This window comes from Gobius niger, assembly GCF_951799975.1.
Source record: "Gobius niger genome assembly, chromosome: 12".
Lineage (NCBI taxonomy): Eukaryota > Metazoa > Chordata > Actinopteri > Gobiiformes > Gobiidae > Gobius > Gobius niger.
The window spans coordinates 13,146,149-13,172,222 of NC_136863.1; the positions used below are offsets into that span (position 1 = coordinate 13,146,149).

Below are 26,074 nucleotides of genomic sequence, written 5' to 3' on the forward strand. Positions count from 1 at the left end.
AGCATATTCTGTGATGATGCTCAGAATGCGGGGATGGATCATTAAATATTCATATGTTGCTTTCTTTCATTGTATACAATCATTGGATAATAGGACACAATTTAACTAATTATAAGAGCAGTAAGTAAGTAATGTGACGTGCTCTGAAAACAGCTAAATAATTTGTCTCCATTGGGATTCATCATTTAACTTGGTCACCCTGCAGTTTAACATAGCATAAATATGAATACTTTTGGACGTGTTTAAAGCGTGTCAAACTGTGTTGTCTAAACTCATGCAGCCCTACTGAACAATGAGTCTGCACACATCGATAGACTGAGCAGAATCCAGACAAGGCGGGGGATAATTCATGCAGTAAGCATCTCTCAGTGAGCGACGTAGGCTGAACTTTAGGATATGCTGGCAATAATAAATGATCTGCCAAAGCCACAGAAGGATTTCAAAGGACACCATCGTCTTCTTTACAGTTTCCAACAAGAAGTGACAAAGTGACAGGTACAAGAAGTGCAGAAAAGTAAAGTCTTCATAAATCCTTGGGATGTCTCAAAGACATTTGCCACTCTCTCTGCTGCAAAAAGGAATTTACATATTTCTAGAAAAGAGGCCATTAAATAATTTCTGTTGAAATCTGCATACTGAGTGCATCACGGATCGAATGAATTTGAATGTAATACTAAACTGCTTCCTACGCCTCAGAAAATTATGCACATTTGATCATAACGTCTCTTTGAAGTCTTATTATTGATGTTTATATCCAACATGGTAAGAGGTCTTAGCACAACAGAAAGATTACAGTGAAGATTACAGTACTCCGGTAAATAACAGATGCATAAATTACAGTTTTAAACATTTCATATGACTTTAGATTGCTTGATAAGAAATTTCTGGATATACTGCATTCTCACACATTTTTTTGCTTACAAGATGAAGAGTGGGCAGATTCAATACACTAAACTAATTTGAGAAGGATGGATAATGGAAATAGGCAGTCCTATGTTGCTGTGTGTTTTTCCAATGATTGTATGTTTCTGACCTGCCAAGAGCCAGATTGACGTTGCAGAGTCAATAACATTAGCAATTATATCAACCTGGGATCGCGCCGGCTTAAATTGTTTGGGGGAGAAAAAGAGCATTTGATTGGGCTGATTGGATCAAGCGCACATCGTTTTAGCCAATCATAGCCATGGCTGAAATCAACAAACCGCAAATCCATCAAATATTTAGTTTTGAAAAATGGTGTAGTAGCATACCTAGGGACACACAACAACTGTCCAGGGACTACAGATGTAAAATAGCCCTTAGGCTAATTCTGGCATATTTGCATGTATAATGTATATTAATATGCACTGTCCCTATAATAAATAAATAAATAAAAAATAAATTTTCCGTCATTGCTGTGTTGTTAATTAAAGGGGCTAGATCATTTTATGCTCACTACTGCCACCTCAGTTCTTATGCGTAACTGCAGCTTCTATAATAAGATCATGCATGACAGCACTTTGGAAACGAATTAACACCTTTTTGAGTGACAGTGCAGGATTTTAGAGGCAGTTGTGGTGAACAGGTCTTAGCTCATTCTACATATTAGGACATGGCTGGAACATGTAGGGGGATGAAAATACTTAGTTTTAACATTTTTAATTATTATAGTCCCTTTAATATCCATAAAAAATGTTCTCATTGTTGAGAAATGCTTCACTCACCTTCTCACAGCAAAACTGCCACCATATTGGCCCATTTGGCTCAAAACCACTGCAGTTTTCAAACAGATAGACTCTTTTGTATAGCTCTCACAAATACAGCTTGTAGGAGAGATTATTCTGTTACAATATTTATCTTTCTTCTTAAAGACAAATCACAATTTTCTTCTCATTCCATACCCCATAATCCTTTCAAATCTACAATATGTTGACTAATGCTATGGCGCTATATTCTGTATTTGAAAAAGAATAAAAAACTCAATTCTATGTAATCCTCAAGAGGTCCCTTTTACAGTATAATTGCTTTTGTATGTTTGTAATAATACTGGGGCAAAAAGTACAATTCCTAATCCCATGACTTTAGGGATTATCAATGCAGAGCTGTTTTTTGGACAATAGTATAGGAAACACAGCTCTGTTATAAAGATAGCACTCACGCCGGCTTCGTCCTCCCTGCTGTCGCTGGTGTCCTCGCTCTTGTGGTGTCCGGCCGAGGAGCGCGTGTCCCTCTTTCGGCTGGCGTCTGTCCCCTCCGTCTGTCTCTCTCCATCTGCGGCGGAGGCAAAACACAGGAAGCACTTTAGAAACCAGCCAGCACTGCCATTATCGCCATTGTCTTTGTCAACATCATAGCCATTAGTCCCATGATAGCCATCTTCATTAATAACTCCATTGTCACGCTGATCGCTATCGGCCTATTCTACTGTCATTCTGAGTATCTTCATTACCATCATCATGGTCAGCAATAACACGTCTGATACCGCTCGCTGCCGTTTCCAATCCAGATCAAACTTTCACAGAGAAAAAGGAGATTAACTGGGGAAAAGCGTAATTGGAAAAATGAAGAAAGACACGGGACAAGCATTAAACCAAGTCCTGGGGGGTATATGTAAGAGAAAGCGAAAAAGAGAAGACAGATGTAGAAATACTGAGATATTAAGATTGTGTTTGAGAAGTAAAGCTGTCACACCACAGATGGGTTATGGGAGTTTTACAGAGCTGTGATGACAGCTATGAGACTACATTCGGAAATTGAGTTCATCTCATTACCAGGATGCGTGTGGAAGCACATATGGTCAAAATTGGCTTCCAAGTAAAATTCTTTCTACCATTATGTCATTTTGTCTAAGAATGCCGGATTTTATGTTTCGTATCTGATGTGTGATGCGCAAAACTAAGCTGAACGGAAATGTGAATTGATATCATTGCGGTTCTGTAATAAAGTTTCTCTTTGCTTTCGCCTGTGTGTAGACATTTCCCCCGCTAAAATGGGTAAAACGATTCAGCACTGTAAGGGAACTGGATAACGGCTTTATGAGTTCCCAAGTTACAAGCTCTAAACTGCAATGATAGCTATGAGCTGCTTCACTCGTTTTTTTTATATATATATAAAAAGTGATTCTATATACTGTACTTCTCACCCCTTTTTATTTGTGCTGCATTTGATCCCAATGGACCGTCACCGTGCACGAATGCACAACATTGCTGGAGCTCAGAGATGGGCCCATAAAGGTGGCGCCTGTGCTATTGACTCACCGATAAAAAAAGAATGGGTGCGGGTGGGGGGGTTAGCCATGTCCCAAATGCATTATGGTGAGAGTAGTTTATTACTGTCTGCTGGACTGAGATGGTCAGGTGCACACACAACCAATGGATTGTGATTAAAAGACAGTACAGGGGAATGGGAGGCTATAAAGCATAATAAGAGCTAATGGTTTTCCAATATGTCCCCTTAACAATGAGTCTGAGTGGCTAAATTGGATGGCAGTAGTTGTGTAGGCGCTGCTGCTACACGGAACCAGGTGATATTCTGGGTTTGGTAAACTATATTTAACTCCAATTATATGATTGTAGAACGTGATCAAACTCGCAAGTTGAAAAAGATGATGACTGGCATTTACTTAAAGTTTAACCCACCACCGTTCAGGCACAGAGGTGAAACTAAACATGGCGACTCCCATATGATGTTTAGATTACCATTACAATTAGAGTATACCATTTAGATCATTTTAATGCACTCAATTTCTGAATAGGATGAATTATTAGGACACATTGGAGGGTGAAACTCTGAGGATAGAGGAGCATAGACGACTTCCTACAGAAGAATCCCCAAACAGTCCAATGAAATACGGTAACTCCTTTATACTGCTCTGAAAACTCTCTGCAATTATGTATTGTTATTTTTATACTTTTGTTTCGTAACACAGGTCTATTTTTTTATGATGCTTAATGTTCTGAGTCACTGCATGAGCAACAGCTGCACATCTCTCATGACACTCACGGGTAATGCATGTTTGATAAATTATCATTCACAAATATATATATCATTTCATTTATTCATTTTCGCTTTTCCTCACACGGAGGCTGAAGCACTCGGAGCAGCGTGTTTGATTTGAAGCTCGTGTTTGGCCAGTTGTTGGGCAACTTTCTGCGTGTACTTTTTTTGTGAGACAAAGCTTTGGAGACGGAATATGGCCAGGATTGGATCTTACGCATTTGTCCGCGCCTCTGACATTACGCAGCACTGGATCTATAATGAGCCACAGCCACGGTCACTGCAGAAGAGACTTAAACAAAGACACGCAGATGTCATGTGTTTTGGAGGATGTCACTGTACCCGTGCGGAGCGTCTACAGCTGCAGTTTAGCAGTGAGTGACGATGACACACATCGCCCTGTTTGGATGCGCACACACGCACGGCAGTCAGATCTCGTGCACTCGCGTTGTTGTGATGCCGGGTATGCGCCAAGTTGTCCTTGGACAGCAGCACCGCGGTCCATATGGACCCGTGGCCAATGCCCGCGGCCCGTGGGACGGTGACGTGGTGGCCCCTGGCCAATGCCCGCGGGCGGAGGGACCGTCACGTGGGGGCCGCCCGTGGATTTGTGGGAAATAAACATGGCGGCGCCCTTATGGAGCTTAAGCCCCGCCCTACTCGCAATTGCGTTTTATATTATAGATATTCATCATATATTATACATATTTTTATCAACACTTCCAAGACAATATGACAGAATTCTATAAAAACACCCTCTTTCCATCTCTGTCCAGCCAAAAGCGCTGCAGTTCGATATCTTGAGGGAATAGTGTGACTGAAGTCATCTTGAAAGGATGCATAGCTTTCAGCACTCTGAGCCAAAGAGAGCTTTTCAAGTGAAATGTAGCGCCATTTGTGCAGCTATTTATAACACAAACCACTCTTTCAAACTAATAAATGTTTTCAGAAAGGATAGAAGTTGTTAATGTATTCAATAACAGAATTCCAAAACCCTTACAATGACAAGCTGAATTCGATTTGACTTGATTTCTGGAGATTTTTTTAATTTTTTTAATTCATGCTATTCTTTATATTTTAAGAGTTTTGTGGCGCTAGGCTAGTGCAAGGCTAGCGCATTTCTACGGAATCAGCTAGCCTGCATTAAAAACAGTCCGACCCACTCCACAGAGCACCTGAGGCAAATCACTTATAACGCCAGACTAACCATAAATGTCTGTGTCGATAGAATAATTTTAACCATTTTCTATTTAAAAGACCTTATATTTGAGCAGCATCAGCTTCGTGGTTGTATAAGCTACGCAGTGGCGGAGTGATCTGCTATAAAATAGTCCCTCAAAATGCGATCATTCATGTGATCCAAGGTCAGTTATATTCCAAAAATTATTCTATCGACACAGACATTTATATCACTTGTCTGGTGTTATAAGTGATTTGCCTCAGGTGCACTGTGGAGCGGGTCAAACTGTTTTTAATGCAGGCTAGCTGATACCATAGAAATGCGCTAGCCTTGCACTAGCCTAGCACCACTCGACTGCATGTATTGCAAAAAAAAATATCTCCAGAAATCAACAACACTCTGGATAACTAGGAAATGAGGCCCTATGTAAAAAATCCTGAAATATCCCTTTAAGAAAACTAAATAATATTCTTCAACACAACAACTGGACTGAAATAAATATAAGCACAATTAGTGATCAAATGCCTGTCCAATGTAGGAAAACACCTTGGGGAACATTTCCGTATATATCACTATAATAATCACTGGGTGACAGGATCCTGATAGTCACTTAGGAGTCAGTTGAAACCCCAGTGTGAGCCTCCGCGGCGGCAGAAATGAAGTAAAGAAGCGCCAACTGGCAGGTTAATGGGAGCTAAGTGACAACAAGGAAGTGAGAGGCCAGAATGCTAATACAACAGAGACTTTTCGTGTGACTTTATACGCCGGCGATCCCTGACCCTCAAACTGCAGCATTATAACTGATAAAGTAGGTGATGAAAAGTCAGCTTCTGTATCCACCACAGATAGCAGGAAGCTTTGTAGTATTTACAAAAAAAACATTGTAATAACAGGGCCCATACTCAGTCATTGTGTTATCAGAAGACAGACACAGCCACCAACAAACAAGTTTCCCACTTTGAGTAATATGCTCACCTTGCATGAATGCCCTTTTAAAAACTAAGTATATTCTAAAATTCCAACTTTTACGGCTGCCAGAAGTTTGCCCTTTGCTGTACAGTATGTGTGTGTTTGTGTAAAGAATATATGAAAAGATTATATGAGGCCTGCCTGGGCAAGTTCTTTCATAGCATCTCATTTTATCTTTGAACAAGACTGACAACCACCGCAGGGTTTTACTGCAGGGCTCTAAGTGATAGACAGAATGGTGATACAGCAGAATGCTAAATATCAAACAATCAAAGGAACAGCAGCAGCGGGAGCTCCGGTAGCAATAATGAAGGGCAATAAGGCAAGAAAGGAGAGAATACTTTTGCCGTAACATAAATTAAAGCATGAGAGTCAAAATGTATATGGTTTAGAAACATCTAATTAGGACAGAGGAAGAAGCCCTAAGGGTTCACGGATCTCTTCGGCAAAGCAGTGAACACAAGCTCCGACGCCAAAGTGAGAATTAACTAAGGCAGAACTTCTTGCACCTCATAAATAACATTAACAAGATCAGCTTTCAATTTCAAAATACCCTGTCTTCATGGGGTGTATTCTGTTTAAAACCTGCTAACCCTGCATTATAAAGAAGACCTCTACAACCATGTTCTGACATAGATATGATTTTATTAGCTACTTTAGCAATTTAACGGTTCTTCTCTCAAATGTTAAGGCTTCTGGGCTTGTTTAATCTTGAATTTAAGACATCTCTTGTTACCCAATAAAAAAAAATCAATTATTCTGGTGAGATTTGCAGCCAAAAGCCATGCAAAACTTTTCACTTTTTCACAAATTCCTGCATTAACAAAAATACCATCACTGGCAGTAGAAAGATTTTTACATAAATCTTGCAGTGTAATGCTTGGGGCGAGTGAATGTCTCACGCCACATCCTTTAAAGAAAGTGTCGATTTTAAGATGAGGCTGGGGCATAAATATAAAGTGTTGCCGAGTGGTTTTGAACATGTGAAAACTGTTTCACTTACCCTCAGGCCCCATTAAACGCACAAGCCTTCTGGCCAAACCAAGGGAAAAAAATAGCACAAGAAAGGCTAGTGCTTTCGGTGGTTACAAACAAAGCAAGTGGCCAAAAACAGAACATGTCCGCTCAGTGTGTATATAGTCAAAGGCTCAGCAGTAGTCATGGGCAAATGGAAACTGATTCTATTTTACCAAGACATGTAATTTGTTAGAAGACCGTATCAAAAACAAGGTCAGTGAAGTAATACCTGAGACATGGCAATCGCTGTTACCGGTGAACAAGCAACAGCTATTTATTAAAGTACAAAATATAGCTGCAATGAGGATAATTTGCGCATCAAAAATCCACCCACATTAGAGCTTACCTTATAAGAAAGCCTGTCAGATGCAGCCCGTGGATGACTTTACGCTGTTTACTTACTACCACCCCTGCCTTTTTCTCTATCGCGGCTGAAAAGTGTGTATATGCCTCTCGCTTTTCATTCTCCTGTTTTCTTGAACAAAAATAGCCATCCACCTTTCATGACCCAGGACTCAAGATATCTCAGCGCCATTGGCATAAACATGTGAACACGTTTGCAAGAAGAGGAAAGAGGAGCAACAGCAGACCACATGTAAATTATTGAAAGGGCATCTCTAGTACTTTCCTATATTTAACAGTGACTTCATTCGAGTGACGCAACTTTTTATTCCCTTTGAGCACGCACTACCATTGTGGGCACACTCAGAATACACCCTCTGCCTCTTGTCTCCGTCAGAAATGTGCTTTAAGATTCATTAAAGCAAAAGAGCCTTAAAGCAGTGGTTCAAGAAATGTGTATATGCGGTTACAGCTGTACATGCCTTTTTCTTAAATGGAGAGACTAACTTCAGGTATACTAGGACAAAAAGTGGCCCCCAAGCTACCTAAAAGACAGACAAATTAATGACACTGGATCACTACTACAAAATGTATCTTGTGGTATTCCCCAAGGTTCTATTATAGGACCAAAAGAATGAAGATGGTTATATTTGCTGATATGACACAAACTTATTCTGCACAGGGCTTGACCTCCATCAGTTAATACTGAATCAGAACCAGAATCAGCTTTTTTTTTTATGAAAATAAACAAAGATTATGATTTTTTTTAATCCCATGGGAAACACTCCAAAAAAAACAAAGTTTTCTTGACATTGTATTTAGGGTGGACAAAAAAAAAGCGCTTTGCTTCTGCCCAACCCATTTTTGGTTGTAATGATTTGCATCTTATGTGGAGAGTGATGCTTTGAATGTGAGCAACCAAAATAAAACATTTCATTCATACAAATCATTTATGCAGTGTGTTGTTGCATGAACCTTCCTCTTTGTAAATGTATTCATTTGTTTACAACCAGCCAAACAGGTCGTAGGTGGAGTCATAGTTTTGTCCAATCTAACAGAGAAGCCATAGTTTATTTTAAATAGTGTTTCACCAACCAGCAGTATAGCAAAGGATGCAGTTTGTGGCTAACTGGGCTAATATGGTCATTTAATCCTTTTCCCAGTAACGTCTGACTGAACTCTTAGTCTCTCCAGCTTTATAATTTCTCTCAACTTTCATCACCCGCTTCTTCTGCCGCAATGTGTTGAACATAACAATCACAATACTCTTTTAAATGGGTGGCAAAACCAGACAAACTTCTCTGAATACAACAATTAAAGAGCTAGTCTGGCCAGTCTATCGTGGCTTGAGTGGGATGCTAAAATGGCAGACAGGCAATTTATGAGGACAGCAGAAACAAGGCCCAGAATGAAGCAATAGGATGAGAAATGTTGGTGCACCAGTGAATTTGAACATGCATTGTGTCCCTCTGCCCACCCGTTCATCCCAGCAAACAATTTATAATATTTTATTACAGCGTTAAACAAATACTGAGCTTATCAAGTTTAACAAGGCTCGTGGCTTTCTGCTCTGAAATTAGGCATGACGCAACTGGTCACGCTTGACACGAGGTGATATCAAACTCAAGGGCCAATAAACTTGTCTTAATGGCATTTTCGGGCTGGACGCCAAGCTTTACGCGCGCAGCTCATCGTGGCAGGGGGCAGCATAGTAAGTGTAACAGGCTGACCGCGCCTCGTGCTGGCCAAATGGAGCTGGCTAATTATAGCAAATAAACTGCGCTGATCTGAGCCATTAGGCAGCCTGTAATGAAGCAGAGTGGAGAGCTGCAGTGACACTGATGAATCGGCCCGGGTCTCAGGACTGCATTTACTGGCCTTCAGTTCGACTACGCCTTCTGAGGAGCGCGAGGGTGCATCAGGATCAGGCATAAGAGGGGATAAACAGAGAGACTGGAACAAAGAGCAGAGCTGAAAGTCCAAATGCACAGGTCAGCGGAAATCTAGTCTAATGTAGTATAACCTACAGCACTACTGAACCGTATAAGTCTTCCACGTCCCAAGTTTTCAATGCATTTTCATGTAAAACAAATGCATCCATTTTATATCACAAAAGTAACCATAACATGACTTGGTAAAGGATCCAAACTAAAATTACTTTGCTAAAACTTTACTCATCAAAAGCTACAAGACAAATCAGCCTCAACAGCAGTCAATCCAGAAGTCACAAGTCAGTATACAAATAAAGCCTGTCATGCACATATAGAGAAATCGGTTTGTGTTACGGGGGAATCGTACATAAAACCTGGATTTGTTTTGGTGATTTCTGAAAAGAGATGTCAAAGAGGGGAAGCCCTCTTCAACTTCTCCACACAGCGGTGTACAAAATATTCACCATCTCCTCCGCGCTCAAAGTCTTGGTGAACTGCATTCACCAAAGCTGAGGTTTGCCTTGGCCTCGCGCTGGGTTTCCATGGAGACGCCCGAGCAAAACGTATCCATCATGTTTAGTGACAGAACGTATCAAATGGAGGCAGACAGGAGAGCTCCAGCAGCCACTCACAGAGAGACAAATGACAGGCCAAGTGAATGGACTTCCTGAGCGCTCTTGTAAACCTACACTCATCCACTTTCTGTGGTAAAATAGTAAACACTGTACATGCTGACTTCAGTGCCTTGAAGGATCAAGTATCATATATTGAGTCTTACCATACGTTCAAACCGAGGGTACTTCAACTATACTACTATACTGTAGTCCAATTACAGGCTGATTTCTACAGAGAATTAGCCAAACAACTCTTGTCTCATACTACATGCAGCTCAAAAAGATAATTAACTGGAAACATGGCCTGCTGCCAAGTAGGAAAAAAATATTAGCACAAAGATTTTGCAGCACTAAATACTCATTTGACACAGGATGAAATCATAATATTGCTGGATATGAAAGAGAATACTTTAACTGTAAGTTTTCTTTCAATACTTTTCAATACTATTAAATATGCGGGATCAAAGCAATGAAACAGAAGTGAAGGAGGGACATAATCCATCTCTTTGCTGGTCGGAGTAGGACAGTAATTTGGTTTTCTCTCTGTGCACATTAAGGTACTGAATGTGTTTGAGCAGATGCATAAACTGCAGCAGTCCCCTAGAACAGTTGGCACCCAGCGGCAGTTTCTCCAATCACAGTGGAGTAGATAAGCAGGATCCTCACAGTCACCACACCAAACCTCCACTGTCATGGCTGACATGTCTTTGGGAAAGGAATTAGAGCGCAAAGGGTGGCACGTTTCCTGAGCCCCTAACTCATTAGCATACATTTGTAAACAAAGAAACGGGCATAGAGGGCTTTGGCACAATGCAAACACACTGGCAGGCTGTTAGCAAGAGCCAGTGCCAAACAGCATCTAAATGAGGTGCGTTTTCTGGAGGAGACCTTTATGTGATAATTCATCCATCTTGTGCACTCATGACAGCCGAGCAGCAGCACTGGGAAACAATGAGAGATGAGAGAGAAAAAGAAGGTCCAAAAGAAAACCAAAAAAACAAGATCAACTTGAGGGGCAAGAACCAGCTCAGAATACCATTGCGGATATACTGAACAGACACTATGGAAGAATAAAAAATACATTTTGTCTGGGGCACTTGACAGAAAGAGAGCTCCCTTTTACTCATTACTACAAAAACATTGAAACAAAGGTGACCCCCAAGCAACCTTGAAACTTTGTCTCTTTTATCATGCCTTTCTTTTGTAGTCAATTTTCTTATGCCTCTTTCTTCTAATGTATAATGACTTATTTATATGCTTACAATATGCTTTCCACTTGTATGGCTTACTCCCAGCACTGCTCACAGATAAAATGAATACAGTCTTCTTTTAAAGGCCCTGTGTGGCCATCAACCACCAACAACGCACTGATAATCATCATTCCTCGCAGCCGTTACCATCCTGATAATATCACGGCGATATGCAAGAGACTGAAATAGATGTGTGAGCAAGGCGGGGGAAATATTACAGGCAAAAGTCTGAAAAACGCTGGTTATTGTTGATGACGGGTTACAACACAACAATAAAAGATCAAAGTCGAAACAAGAATAGAACGGGGAAGAGCAGAGGAGGGGTGTGGATGCGGTGTAGTACATGCACAGGGGAGGGGGGAAGCGGAAGGCGGGAGAGGAATAGGAGGACAGAAACAATAATAGCCTTGTCTTATCAGAGAGCAGTGATAAATTCCCTTCTCGTCAGGGAGTCAGTGGCCCGGCTGAGGCCAGGCCCGATGACAAACCCCCTGCATGCAGCACTGGCACTGCACTTTCCGCGAAAAAATTATCCCCTGCCCTCGAGAGATCCATCTTTGGGCTGCGGTGTTACACTTCAGGACACAATCTGAACCTCCTTTCCCCCGGATCTGTGTTTCTTTCTTCACATGTTATGTCATTGAGCATTTAAAGGGTCAGATGAATCATTGCTGGCCTTTTGAGGCGAACCATAAAAATTCCAGAGTCAAAAATGCAAACATGCTTTGTAAACGATTAAAGTTTAAACCTTTAAAGTCTAAAGTTCAGACCTCTACAAACATGTTCTGAAAGACATGTGATTCTTGCAGTTTAGAAGATCATATTTTATTCTTCTAACTTCTCTATTAATGCTCCTGAACCCGTTAAAATGATCCACAATGAACTGATTCTCAATTTCAACCCATTTTTCTATCCTCAGGCGACAAGAAGATTGGCCACACAACAACAGTGTCAGACAATTTAACCAGCCAATTACAAAGTTGTTAAAATAAATGCCATAAAGCTATAATTGCAGTTACCTAGGAGCTTCAGTTTCAGGTCACGAAGTCTGTTAACTTACCCTTAAGCAACAACGGTAAATAATCGACTATGTGTGACCATACCTTTGCGAACATGAAGTTAATAGTTAGTTTGAGAAAAAAAAAATCCTAACAGAAGATAACAGAAAAAAACACCAACATAAGTCAGGAATGTAGTTGTGCACCAACATAACAATACGTTTACAGTGTGAATATTTTAAGGCTCAATCCCTCAGTAGTATCTGTCTAAATGCAAGCTGACAGGCCAGAGAATTAATGGAAACTCACTGATATAAAGATGAGAGTATCTGAAGAGCCACTGTTGTCATTTGTCACCAGAAACAATGAATATACCAGGACACATTATGCAAAGAGAATTCACATTTTCAAAGTTTCCATAATGTCACGATGCAAATCTCAGAGACGACAAAGTGTGCAATGTTATCGACACAATGAAACTTCAATGACCTGAATCAACTTTTCTGGAAGTTTCTAGGCTTCGTCTGGGCAGTCTGTATCGCACTTATGAACCCAGAGTGCTGCCATTCATTAACCAGTGAGTCAAAAAAAAAAATCACATTATTTCCCTCATTGCACTAGGAAGGAACTAATGCGGACGTAACAATCGCCCTCCATCCAATCATGACTCAAACTAAGAAAGCTGTTTGCCCTGTGCCCCATGGTCACCTGGGCAAAGGCTGAGAGATCAAACACAATTACGTATCTTAGCAACAATGACCCCAGTTCTGCAGTGTTAAGCAGATGCACTGTAAAATCGAACACGTGGCGCACAATGGCCCAGATGTAATATAATGAAACTGATAAGCCAGATATACAAAACAGCAACAAGGGCAGACTAAAGACAGTGGGCAGCTGTAAACACTCTCACAACAAGACGGTCCCAGATTAGATTGTGGCTTTAAAGTGATTTTGAAAGTTCTCCCCGTGTCTGTGTTGGTCACTACAAACGAGCTCCGAGTCTCGGATCACGTCTCCCCTGAAATCTCAAGTGGCACATTTCTGGTTAAAAGGAAATTAAAAACACTATACCGTATTTTCCGGACTATAAGTCGCTCCGGAGTATAAGTCGCACCAACCGTGGCAACTACCTGGGCATGGAGGCGTAACTGCACCGTTGACAAGCCTCTCCTGGCAGCACATTGTTCAAGCACTCATTTTCAAACGTGTTCCTCCAGCTGTGGCCATCTATACCTTTAAGCCACGATTACCTTTTTTGTTTTCTTCTTTGCAGTAAGAGTAGCCTCCCCTTTTCCACAGTCCCTCACAAGTTTTTTCTCGCTCACTCCAAACTTTACCGTTTTTTAAATTTTCTCTGATGAAGCCTCGGCGTTAATTCAACCTGGTCAGAATCACCTACTTCCAGCCAATGATCGCTTCCGAGACGCACCTCTGTAGCAGCCCTCGGTCCCGCTTTTAAGCCCCAGCAATCATGGTTTGTTCGCTTCCCAGCTGCACTGTGACCCGCCTCCACCCCATCCCCGCCTCTTCCGTCCACGGCTTCTACCTGCTGCATCTTCACGGGTCTCCATACCACCGGCAGTGTCCAGGCTCCGGGGTGTTCATCCCTAACTCCAAGCTGTTCATCCACACTGACTTTCATACATACATCGATGTCTACCGCCGGGGTCTGATCGCCAAAACTAATATACATGTCAATAAATCTTCCTAATCGCTGCTTTTGTCTGTTTGAGTCTATCCAGGTTGAAAAACAGTAAGTAGTACAGGAGTACAGGAGTAGTAAATACTGGTGCACAAGCCTAGCGTGCTCTCTAGCGGCTGTCAATGTGAAAATAACAAACGTGGAATTACATATTTTGATATATATTCGGAAATATAAGTCGCACCTGAGTATAAGTCGCACCCCTAGCCAAACTATGGGGAAAAAAGTGCGACATATAGTCCAGAAAATACAGTATCTAAAAGCCACTTTTGCCTCCACAAGCCCAAGTCAACTGTATCTTTAGCAGAGCTGATAGAAAGAAAGGCGACCAGTGTTTAAGACAAAGCGCATTCTGTGGCCTGTGAGGTTTCCCGAATAGAAAGAGACAATTGTCATGAAAGACATCTCTGTATAGCTTTCACAGGAAGGAAAAAGGCAATGCAGAATAAGTTAGCTTTGCTGTTGCGCATCTTGTATCTATATGAGGAACAGAGTCGCAGGCGGGGAGTGAGAGGTGACGCAGTGTGGACCGATAACAATGATGCTTTATTCAAAAATGTTTGCACTTAAATGAGGCAAATGCAGCAGGAGGTGAGGGCGGCGAAAGACTGAGAATCCAGCCAAAGTAACAGGATGAGGAAAAGGGTGACCTTAATCAGCGGCCTGATGGAATGCACATGGACGAGCAACCCTTGCAACCCGGTGGCTGTATGTTTGCCCAGCAGTGCTCCGTTTCATTAGAGCCCCATTTCCTGGCCCTAATACCTGGACACCAGCTCACGATAAGAAATGTACACACTCGCCTCTGTACACAACACCTCATTTGAGCAGGGGAAATTGGAAAGAAGAGCAGAAAAGGGATGTGCCTGTGGAGTGGCATATGAGAACTAGACGGCAAAGGTGTGAGTCAGAGATTGGGGGATGAGTGGAAGAAGGAGCAACGTTAGGGGAAAGAGGAACACGGCCAAGACAGACTTTAAAGGACATGCTAGGGGAAGCAAAAAGCTGAGAGTATAGTTTCTTTTACTTTTCAGCATTAAGAAAATGGGATGTCAAGGATTTGGCTGTGGGAGTGTGAAGCGGTGTATTTGCAATGCAGTTTGTGTGTGTGTGTGTGTGTGTGTGTGTGGAGGGGGGGGGACTCGTAAAACTCCCTAGAGTGACCACTGACTCTACACTTGGGCATGCATGTCAAAAGGTCACAAAGACAACTCTTGCTCATCGTGAAAGAATCACATCACTGCAGGCTCAGTCAGTGGAGATGACATGAACTGACTTGAACCTGAATCGGCAACGTTACATAAATCAAAGCAAATAAAAGCAAAGGGTGAAATCTTACTTGCCACACTACATTTTCTACCCATAAGGAATTTGTCCCAATTTGTTGCCATCCATGCAAATAAGACTGTGGCAGAGCATAAACATCACGGGTCTTTGCTGTAGGCACACACATCACAAGAGATAATAAAGTAGAACCAGCACGTGCTCAAGCTACTATACAACATGAACCAACAACTTCACTTCAAGGCAAGGCAAGGCAAGCTTACTTTTACCACGCATTTCGTACACAAGGCAACTAAATGGCAGTATATGTATTTTTACTTTAAATTAATGCTTGTTAATATTAATTGTAGCTGTAGATTTTGTCCAATCGTCACACATTATGTTAAAAAATTAGGCACTATTAGACTGAACACAGTGTAAATTTAAGCTTTTACTGGCCCTGAATACAAACAGAAAGAATACAACCGAGACAAACCAAGCTTGAAAACACCAAATGAAATTGAAATACATGCATTTATTTCATAATGGATTTTCACCATTGAAAAATACCTCATGAATGTACTGTGCGCCGCTCACCTCTGCTAAGACATGACAGTAACTTTACCGGGAGTGAGTACGTCTCCAGCTCGTTTCCATGGAGATGTGCACTAAAGGCAGCAAAATTTTAGATTTAAAAAGGTTCTTATCCAAATCCATTAACCCACTGCAAAAATAGCATTTTCTGTGTCGAGCTGGTCATTAGGAGCATGTTTTGCACTGATGGCAACAGTATAGTCCAAAATTTTGTGCCTTTAACCTGAGTCACATTAACCATTTCTTTTAGTAACAACCTACCAATGTCGCTGCGCTTAGTTTCAACTTCTTTCAGAGTTTTCCCCAAAGCGCAGCGCCACAGCTCCTCTGAGGGAGCATGGTTTCACCTTGGCTTCACAGCCAAAAGACTGTTTAATTGCTTCACTGCAACCAAACAGCCTTTTAGTGCAGCAATAGTTCCCATACGATGCATGCACACACAAGGGCAGGAGGCCTCTAGGTTTGGACCATAAAGACAGGGAAAACAAAGAGAAGAGAGAAAGGAGAGGTGTAAGAGGAGACGAATAGGGCGCAGGTGGATGTAGGCTTCAGAGATGGATGTCCCGTTTGACAGTGTTTCTTAACTTTAGACTTTAGAACAGAGCAAATACAGAAATGTTGTATATCAAAACACCGCCCCATTGGGATCCACTGATATAAAGGATAGATTTCCTGTTATATAAGTTCGCACCCAAAGGAACATCTCTCATTCGACAAAGGTGGACTGCTACTGTAGCACTTAAACCAAACTGGATGAATTGTGCACCTTCTCACAGCCCAGTAAACACTACCCTTGACACTGAAAACCAGGTTAATTTCTGGATGATGGAGAGCCTGACCCCATTCATGTGAGTCCATCCATAGTTCTCCAGATCGGCCAGTGCAAAGCATACGCATGCCACTTGGGAGATGAATGGACGCCAGAAGGTAATTGCATAGATCTGACATCAAGACGTGGAGGGGATTTTATATTTTTATCTTCATGCACCATTGACTCTCCTCGTCGGTATTTCCTTCTTTGAATAAGATAACATTTTCACTAAGACGGCTTCATAGAATCAGGAAAGAAGCACGCGCTTCTATTATCAAAGAACTGTACTGCATGATTATGTCCCAAACAGCCAATTACTCAAAAAGTGTGGGCCATCGTTCCCTGATCCCCACTGTGTTTCCTCATCCCACTGAAAAGAATAACAACTGCCACGTGTTTTGGCGGCCAATGGAAATTAGAGACTCGGCAGAAAGATGAGAGGTAAATCCAACATCAAACCATGGCCATCTGGTCAAACAAACACAGAACAGGAGCCTTCTGTTTCCTATAGAGGGTGTCATTCTTTACTCCTGCTTCATGTTACATTCAGGCACAATTAAAGTGCAAGCCATCAGCTCAGACCATCTCAGCAATTAGCTTATTAAATCATCAAACAAATGTAACGAAATGATGATTACATGAAAAGCAGCCAAGACAGAAACATGCGGGAACGGCTGGAACGGCTGGAAGGCTAGCGGACAGACAATCTCAGGACAGTTGTTGTGTCTATTTACAAACATGCACAAAAGGCTCTTTGCTGAGAGCCCTTAGAGGTTACGTCTAATCCTGCTTAGACACTCACAATGCTACTCAAACTATTGTGTGCAAATAAAGGCACAGGCAATATCCATAAGTGAACAAGAAGGTCACCATTATAGAAAAGCAATGGCCTGAAACAATATACAATAGAAAATGAACAATTACCGGTACATATATTTTATATGAACAAAAATCTATATGTCTTTTCTACATTTTCCAATTTGCATAAACAGATTTGTTGACAGATTTTAGATGCAGATTTTGCACAGCAGGTTGTTAATGGGTTTAACTATACAGCATATAGAGATTCATTGGACAATTCATACTTATTCAATAGCACCATTAACAGGGTATCAGTTCTTTGCAAATACAATATGGACATTTGAATCTGTAGAACCAAGAAGTCTGGCACTAATAATAATACTTTTAAAATAACAAAAGCATTTGTTCACAAGAGCTGGGTTAAACAATGGTCAGAGATTAAAAGCATAAAACTCAAAGAAACAAAGTTTGCCAAAGCTCAACAAGTTTTCAAAGCAAGCGACAAAAAAGAGCTCTTCAAGAGACTTAGATCACATCAGTCACATCAGTCGCTATTTGCTTTCACAAGGCTACAAAGAGCCGCCATCAATTCTCATGAGTAATGATATATGAACAAGATGAAGAAAGGAAAAGTAGAATACTATGTAAACTGCATGTATATAAAACTTTGTGTTTATGTTTGTGTAGTTTTATTTGAGCAATTAACATTTTCTCTTTCTCCAGAGTTTCACAATCATACAGTTAATGGAAGCTCAAAGGGAGTCGACTGAAGCAAAAGCTTATAAGTGCCGACCCCTTGTTCATGTACATTACATTTGCAATTCATGATGCTACAGTTATACATTACTTTTACCTTAAATAAACAAAGTACAATCCTTTCTGAGTGTTCTATATCAGTGTCAGTACACAATGATATACCTATATGTATTTGTGAGTTGTTTTATCCTACTGTTGTTACAATTGTCAACATAGGATCAACAGACTATTGCAGCACTGGCAAACAAGGAGGTTTTACCATTTCATATCATTAACACAGCATGCTAATAAAAATAAAAAATAAAGTAATAAATGTGATTGGTAGTTATTGTTATTTATCATAACAATTTTCATTTTTGTCATTATCAGTGAATGTCCGCTTTCATATTATGGTCATATTGGACTTTATAATCTGCCATCTTGCCACTTCCTTGTTGTCATTACTATCCACTATTTGTTATCGATATTGGATAAATGACATGTCCAATTTGTATACCCTATCTAGTGAGGTGTGTTAAAAAGCCAGAGTGTATAGTGGCCTGTTGAGAGTGGGTGTAAGCCCCCAATCAACAAGTCCCCACCCAGCTGCCCTGACTAGTTGACTTGGTGGATGATGTTTACCTCCTATACTGTGTGATGTGTTAAAAGGACGAGGCTTTTTGTGCCTGGCGTGATCCATGTCTCGCCCCTAAGTTACTATTGTGTAGTTTGAGTAGTTATAGCAATGACAACGGAGCAACAGAAGCAGTTAAAGTGTTGCTTCTATAATTTGGATAACTTTATGGTGCCCAATTGAAATCTTTCAATTTGAACTTGAATTGACTTGCGATTAATCGGCAAAATTATATATATATATAAATATGTACACATACATACACACATACACATATATATATATATATATATACATATATATACCTGCATACACACACATATACATACATATACATTCATTGTAATGACTTTTAAGATTACATTTTGTCATACATTGCAAGAACCATTTCTGTGTATTTCCTTTTAAATTGTTTGATATTTTCACACTCCTTGATTTCCATTGGCAACTTATTCCATAATCTTATTCCAGATACCGAGATGGAAAATCTTTTTCTTGTTGTCTGTATAAACATAGACTTGAAGCGCATTTTATTTCTTAGTTTATAAACACCTTCATTTTCAATAAAAAGCATTTGAATATTTCCTGGTAACAATTTGTTCTTGGCCTTAAATACCACCTGTAATGTTTGAGAGGAAACTAAATCTGAAAATTTAAGCAATCTTGACTTAAGGAACAAAGGGTTGGTATGATCTAAATATCTTGCTTTATGTACATGGCGTATTGCTCTCTTCTGAAGCATGACTAAAGACTGCAGGTTAGTTTTATAATTATTTCCCTATACTTCTGTGCAGTATGTGAGATATGGCAAAACCAGTGAACAGTAAAGAATATGTAGCGATCGCTGATCTAGAACCTGCTTTGCTCTACAAAGGACCGCAACACTTTTTGACACTTTTTTTTGCACATACTTAATATGTGATTTCCAGTTAATTTTATTGTCCATAATGACCCCCAAAAATCTAATTTCATTCACTTGTGTTATATTTGTACCATCCATTGATATAGGAATTTCTGCATTATTCGCTCTATTTCCAAAATACATACATTTTGTTTTGTTCATGTTCAAAGATAATTTATTTATGTTGAACCACATTCTTATTTTGTTAAATTCTGTAGTTACATCCTGAACTAATTTTTGCAGGTCCGAGCCGGAGCAAAACAGGTTTGTATCATCCGCAAACAATATGGGTTTTAATATTGATGACACCTGGCACAAATCATTGATGTATAAAATAAAGAATTTTGGTCCTAATACAGAACCCTGTGGAACTCCACAATTGACATTTAAACAACTAGATCTATATTCACCCATTCTTACAAATTGTGGTCTTTCACTGAGATAGCTCTTCACCCATTGCAAGGCTATATAATACCCCTGATACCGTAGCATTCTAATTTTTTTTTATTCGTTTTATCTCTGTTTTTATTTAAAGGCGCTATACCTGATTTTTTTATTGCAAAACATGAAAGGGGAAGCCACTTAATTAAATTGTTAGTTGTGGTCCAAACTCATTTGCAATTTTTCTAATATATTTGTTGCATCCAAATTCTTTACAGGGACAACACTTTTCAGGGTCACTTTCCTAAAAATGCTGGAAAACAGCGTGAAAGTTCATAAAATTGATACAAATGTTTTACAATTAGATGTGCGCTGTTTTCCCCGTAAACCTTTGAGTTTACAATATGCTAAAGGAGGACAAAATAAACTGAACTCCATTTCTAGAAGTAAAATCAGGTATAGCTCCTTTGAGGCCAGCACGTATAGATGGAGTTGTCTTGGTTGCCACATTAAGCCAGTCCAATGCTTTGCAGTTTCACTTTTCAGGAGGATTACACCCAGTCACTAAGTCCAGAGGCACTCTGCCATCCCGGCGCAGAGTTAAGTGATTGCTTTGGCACCAAACTAAAGAAGGCAACAGGTTCACTCAATGCAATACCAACACAAACATCAGCATAGTCTATGTACTCTTTTCTTTATTGGAGTAGGGCTGCAACTAACAATTATATTGTAATGGATTAATCTATCGATTATTTTACAATTAATCGATTAATCGCTTGGGTTTATATGAATATGGGCTTATATGAATATGGGCGTTTTGATCGCCGCGCACAATGCAGCGGTTAGCAATGGAGAAAAGTTTTTTATTCACAGAGAAAGCCACTTTTATGAAAGCTGTATCGATAAATATCGGATATTGGCAGATTTTCAAAACCCAGTATCGGTATCTGTAGCAAAAAAGCTGTATCGGTGCATCTCTACTTAAGATCACCTCATTAATAAGCATTTTCAATATAACACGTAACGCCTGAGCTATGTTTGGCACTCATTATGGCATTCCACATTCAAAGTCAAAGTTTTTCACACAGAAAGAAGAGCAGAAAAAGTATGACATGTGAATAAGTCCCCTTTTGATCTCTCAATACTGTGACAGAAACTTTGGCACGTATGGTTTGACACAAGGCTTGTTCCTCTGATAACAGGGGTAACGAATCAAGACGACATGCTGAAGAGGAGTCGCACAAAAGTCACACGACACAAGAGTCAAATCTCACAGCAGAATGCAACCAATACAAGAGTTCACACCAGCTTTGTAAATAACGTCTGAGCTTGTCGAGATAAAACCTTGAAACATTTACAAGTCCACCACAGATTTATCAGCAAGTTGTTAGACCAGCTTAAATAGTCACTTCTATGTATAACGCTAAATGTGCATGTTTGTATATAAAATTGAATAAGACAAATATCCAAAACTGCCATGACTATTTCCCTGCCTGTAATGTCAGTATTTCCCATTGATTTTTCCGACGGTAACTACAGAACATGAGAAATCACGCGATGCATGAGCACCAAAGCGACACATGAACACCCCGCTGTGCACTAGTCAATGAGTCAGAGCGTGAATTCATTCTTTGTGTGATTGAATATTGAGCGGGGTGACTGTTTGCCTACAATGGGACGCGAAACAAAAGAAAAAAATCATTATCATTTGGGAGACAAGAGCATACGAACAGGAACAACTTAATTTCTACACTCCACTGTCCGCCCTTACATCCGAAGCGTTTCCTGCCTGCGGCCATGCAGCGACTGTGTGCCACCCAGCGCGAGAGGCCACACAGGGCAGACCCAGCGGGGAAATCAAAGCTCTCTCTCTTTGTGTGATTCAATATCACGCTTGTGTACCCATGAATGGACGCCAAGACATTGGTTCAAAGCCAAGGAATGAGCCAAAGCCGTGGAGGACTTTAGTGAGGGATAAGACGGCCTGGAGAGAGAGGCCCGAACTAAGTACACATGATCACACAAATGCACTTGGACACACTTTACTAACTGTGACGCACTGAGAAGCAGACATAACTCTATACGTGATTATGCAGTAGTGAAAGTGTAGATTGTGACGCAGATGGTAGAGTAGGTCATGATCGGAAGGTCGGGGATTTCGAATCCCAGCTCCTGCAGGTCCAAAACACCTCACCCGCTCAATATTCAAACCACACAAAATATGAATTCACACTCTGACTCATTGACTAGTGCACAGCTCATGTTATGTAGTTACCGTCAATGGGAAATACTGACATTTCAACCTGGATAGACTCAAACAGACAAAAGTAGCGATTAGGAAGATTTATTGACATGTAAATTAGTTTTGGCGATCAGACCCCGGCGGTAGACATCGATGTATGAAAGTCAGTATGGATGAACAGCTTGTAGTTAGGGATGTCTTCTCCGGAGCCTGGACACTAGTGGTGGTATAGGAGACCCGTGAAGCTGCAGCAGGTAGAAGCCGTGGATGGAAGAGGCGGAGATGGGGTGGAGGCGGGTCACAGCCCAGCTGGGAAGTGAACGAACCATGATTGCTGGGGCTTAAAAGCGGGACCGAGGGCGATGATTGGCTGCTATGGAGGTGCGGCTCTTACGCTGATGGCTGAGGTGGAGGTGTGGCCCTCTCGGAAGTGATCATTGGCTGGAAGTAGGTGATGCTGAAATTAGTCTCCCAAGTTGAATTAACGCCTAGACTTCATTACAGGCAGGGAAATAGTCATGGCAGTTTTGGATCTTTGTCTTATTTAATTCTATATGCAAACATGCACATTGAGGGTTATAGAAGTGACTATTTCTTCACTGACAAAGCTGATCTAACAACGTGCGGATAAATCTGTGGTGGACTTGTAGAGCGAGATAAAACCTTGAAACATTTACAAGCTCAGATGTTATTTACAAAGCAGTCTCCAGTGTCTGCATACATTGGTGAATGAATGAGAGTGTGAATTGGTGAGTGGTTCCTTGAAGTGAAGCGAGTTTAAACTGGCTGCCACTACGTAAGCATGTTTGACGCGGACCAACTGGTTTAAGAGTCGCTTTGAATAGCAGTCATATTTGATGTTGTTGTTCTCAATCTGCAGACGTCAGTAACTACCAAAAGTACAAGGAAGCAACAGTGAAGCAGTGATTCAAATGGAAAATAAAAGTCTACTCTAATCCAACAGACTCGCTCATGCAACAAATGCAAATAGTGTTTACGCATCTGAAGTTGTCAAAAAATAGTCCCCAAGAGGTGCCTGGGACTCAAGGTGAACACCATGCTTTAATTAATTGGTATATACTTATAGTTAGGCTGTCACGCTAATTACTATATCGACTTATCGTTCAATAAATAACCGATAAACAATATATTTTTGGGCTTGATATTTATTAGCATTTCTCCTCTGTTCTGTCTTTGTAAAACTTAGATTTCTAACTGAGGCTAAGTTTCATTATATTTCATGTTTATTACAGCTTGTGTGGTATTTTAGAATATGATTATGCACTTTTAAAACAAAGGTTTACTGTATTTTTTATGCCTGAGAGTTGACAGTATCCAGTATCATTAGAGTCAATAATATTGTTTATCGCGATACTGTCCTGCCTCAATATATCAAACTTCAAATTTGTTATCGTGACAGGCCTAGTTAGAACTTCTTAAACTCAGTAAAAACAAAGTCATTTCAAAGCATAATCAAAAACTTGGGCTGTTTGAATGAATATGTCGGTGCCTTCACAAAACACTGAGGAGAGAACAGTGTTGGGGCATAGCCTTAACCACTAGATTGGCTTCATCGCGCTCCTCATTCTTTTGGCATTTGCATATTTCAAAAATAGAGAAACTTTAGCCTCTTGGAAGATACAAACCAACTGTTGCCATACTGTCACGGGCAAAACTAAACACAGTAAACAAAAGCATATTTAAATTCTCGGCAGAATTCTGCACAGAACCCCTAACCCTTCTGCTCCTTCTGTCTGACAGGGCATACGTCAGTGCGCATATCCCTCAGAGCCGCAGAGCTCCACGACTTGGCAAGTAAATAGGAGAGGGGAATAGTGAATTATGAAATTGGATTATGAGATGGAGAATTCACAGGGCCTCGTATTGTGACCGAGGCTCTGGAGAACTGAGGGAGCTGAATGTATTGGAGTATTTTGGAAAAACAGGCGAGCTATTGGATTGACTCATATGTAAAAAGTCCACTTTGCTTGAGAGTGAAATGTAAATGAAAAAGAGGCAGTTATCGGCGTTTGCCAGGTACAGGCAGGAAGGAATACTCATCGCCTTGTTGTACTGGTGGTAAACCTTCAATCCTCAGAATACTGTGGTATAACAATGCGCCACATTCTGAATGACTATAAGAAGCCATTCTGTATAAATTCCATCAGTTGATTATACAGAGAGAGAAATGTCCACTGTGGAATGAATTTTGATTTACATTTTGCTCACATCGCAGTGTCTGTCAGAACAATCACTGAGATATTTGGTTATTTTATTTTAACTGTCACTATGAATGTGACAAAGTAAATATCTGAATCTGACACAGACATTTCATTACAGAGCAGAATGATCTCCCGAATGGCTGTGGTAGAAATGGTAAAAGATGAGGTCAGGCGCGCTGCACATTTACCCTGTGACACACCAGCCCTCCTAAACCTCAATTAGAGAATCAGAGGGACTTAAAGAGGAAATACCATGGGGAGTGTCTGAAGAGACTTTGAAGAGACATTTTTGTAGTAGAGCCAGAGGCCAAAAAGGAGAACGGCAATCTGGGCAGAAAGTTGTTATGAGAATTTGCTGTCATAACGCAACGTAACAGGTTGGCGATTTCATGGCTGTTCGGGTTGATCAAACCAAATTATTGTTGACATTTTTGATGAAATTGTGAATAAACCGGAGAAACATGCTGTCCCGGTTCATAAGAAAGCATTTTTAGTATAAACAAATGACCTTATGCCTGTCACAGCTCACTGCTCCGGTGAGTGCATTTACAAACGCGCAGAAAAATAGCTCCCACGAGAGGATGCTTTTCAGATTCTGATACGATTCAGTACAAGCAGTGTAGTGTGTCTGACAGATATTATTTTTACATAATCATGAAATTGAAACATAAGATTGATTTTACACGATTGAATTCACTTATAAATCTTAACCTGATTGAAATATTGTCAAGTTTATTCTCAAAACTCAAAAGCCAGGCAAAAGTAAATGCTGAGTTGTTTATAACCATAACATGTATAGGCCCTTCTGAACAAACGGTATGACATGGTAACTCCCAAAGACGCTCACTCATAGTCAAAGTGTGCAGCACCATTGCCATTTCACAAGTTCAGTCATACATGTTCTGACTGAGTTGTCTCAGCAACTCCATGTCCACAGAGAGAAGATGTCAAACTGAGCTGGCTCACATGCATCAGGGTGAATCAACAAGCTGACAGGAAAATGTTGCAGAAGAAAGCTGAGCTAGAGGAAAACACTCTGATGCAGTAAAATGCCCAAGCTTAGGGGTTTCTGTGCAGTTCACGCACACACACTTGTCACTGATAGGTCATGAAACCGTGATATAAAGTCAAAGAAAAGATCAGTGTAAGTATTTTCTTTGATTTTATATCACAGTGTAGGACCACAGTGTAGGTCCTAAATTGTGCACCATGACCCTGGGGGACTATGCCACATCAAGCCCTTTTACATCACTCTACTGGGTCAAATTAACCCAGATGAGCATATATACTTGTGTGGTCATATCACCTGCCTATTAGCTTGTTACATACATTTTCGAGGCATGTGGTCTACAAGGGGAAATTGAAAGCCTCCGCAGCCAGGATCCCTGCAGCTTAAATGGAATGCAAATTTGCACACCAACGCAATTTCATCCCACAAATGTGTGTATATCTGTACTGCATGTATCTCAGTCACAGGTGTTGAAAAATTAAGCCAAAGGATTAAAGTCTCAG

General features: G+C 40.6%; 1 protein-coding gene across 1 annotated transcript in view; it reads right to left on the minus strand.

Moving 5' to 3' along the window:
* b4galnt4a (beta-1,4-N-acetyl-galactosaminyl transferase 4a) overlaps positions 1–26,074 on the minus strand; it is a 128,682-nt gene that overhangs the window by 94,302 nt on the left and 8,306 nt on the right. The window contains exon 2 of the mRNA XM_079567480.1: positions 2,138–2,250. Within this exon, the coding sequence (XP_079423606.1) occupies positions 2,138–2,250 (113 nt within the window). The remainder of the gene's footprint in view (positions 1–2,137; positions 2,251–26,074) is intronic.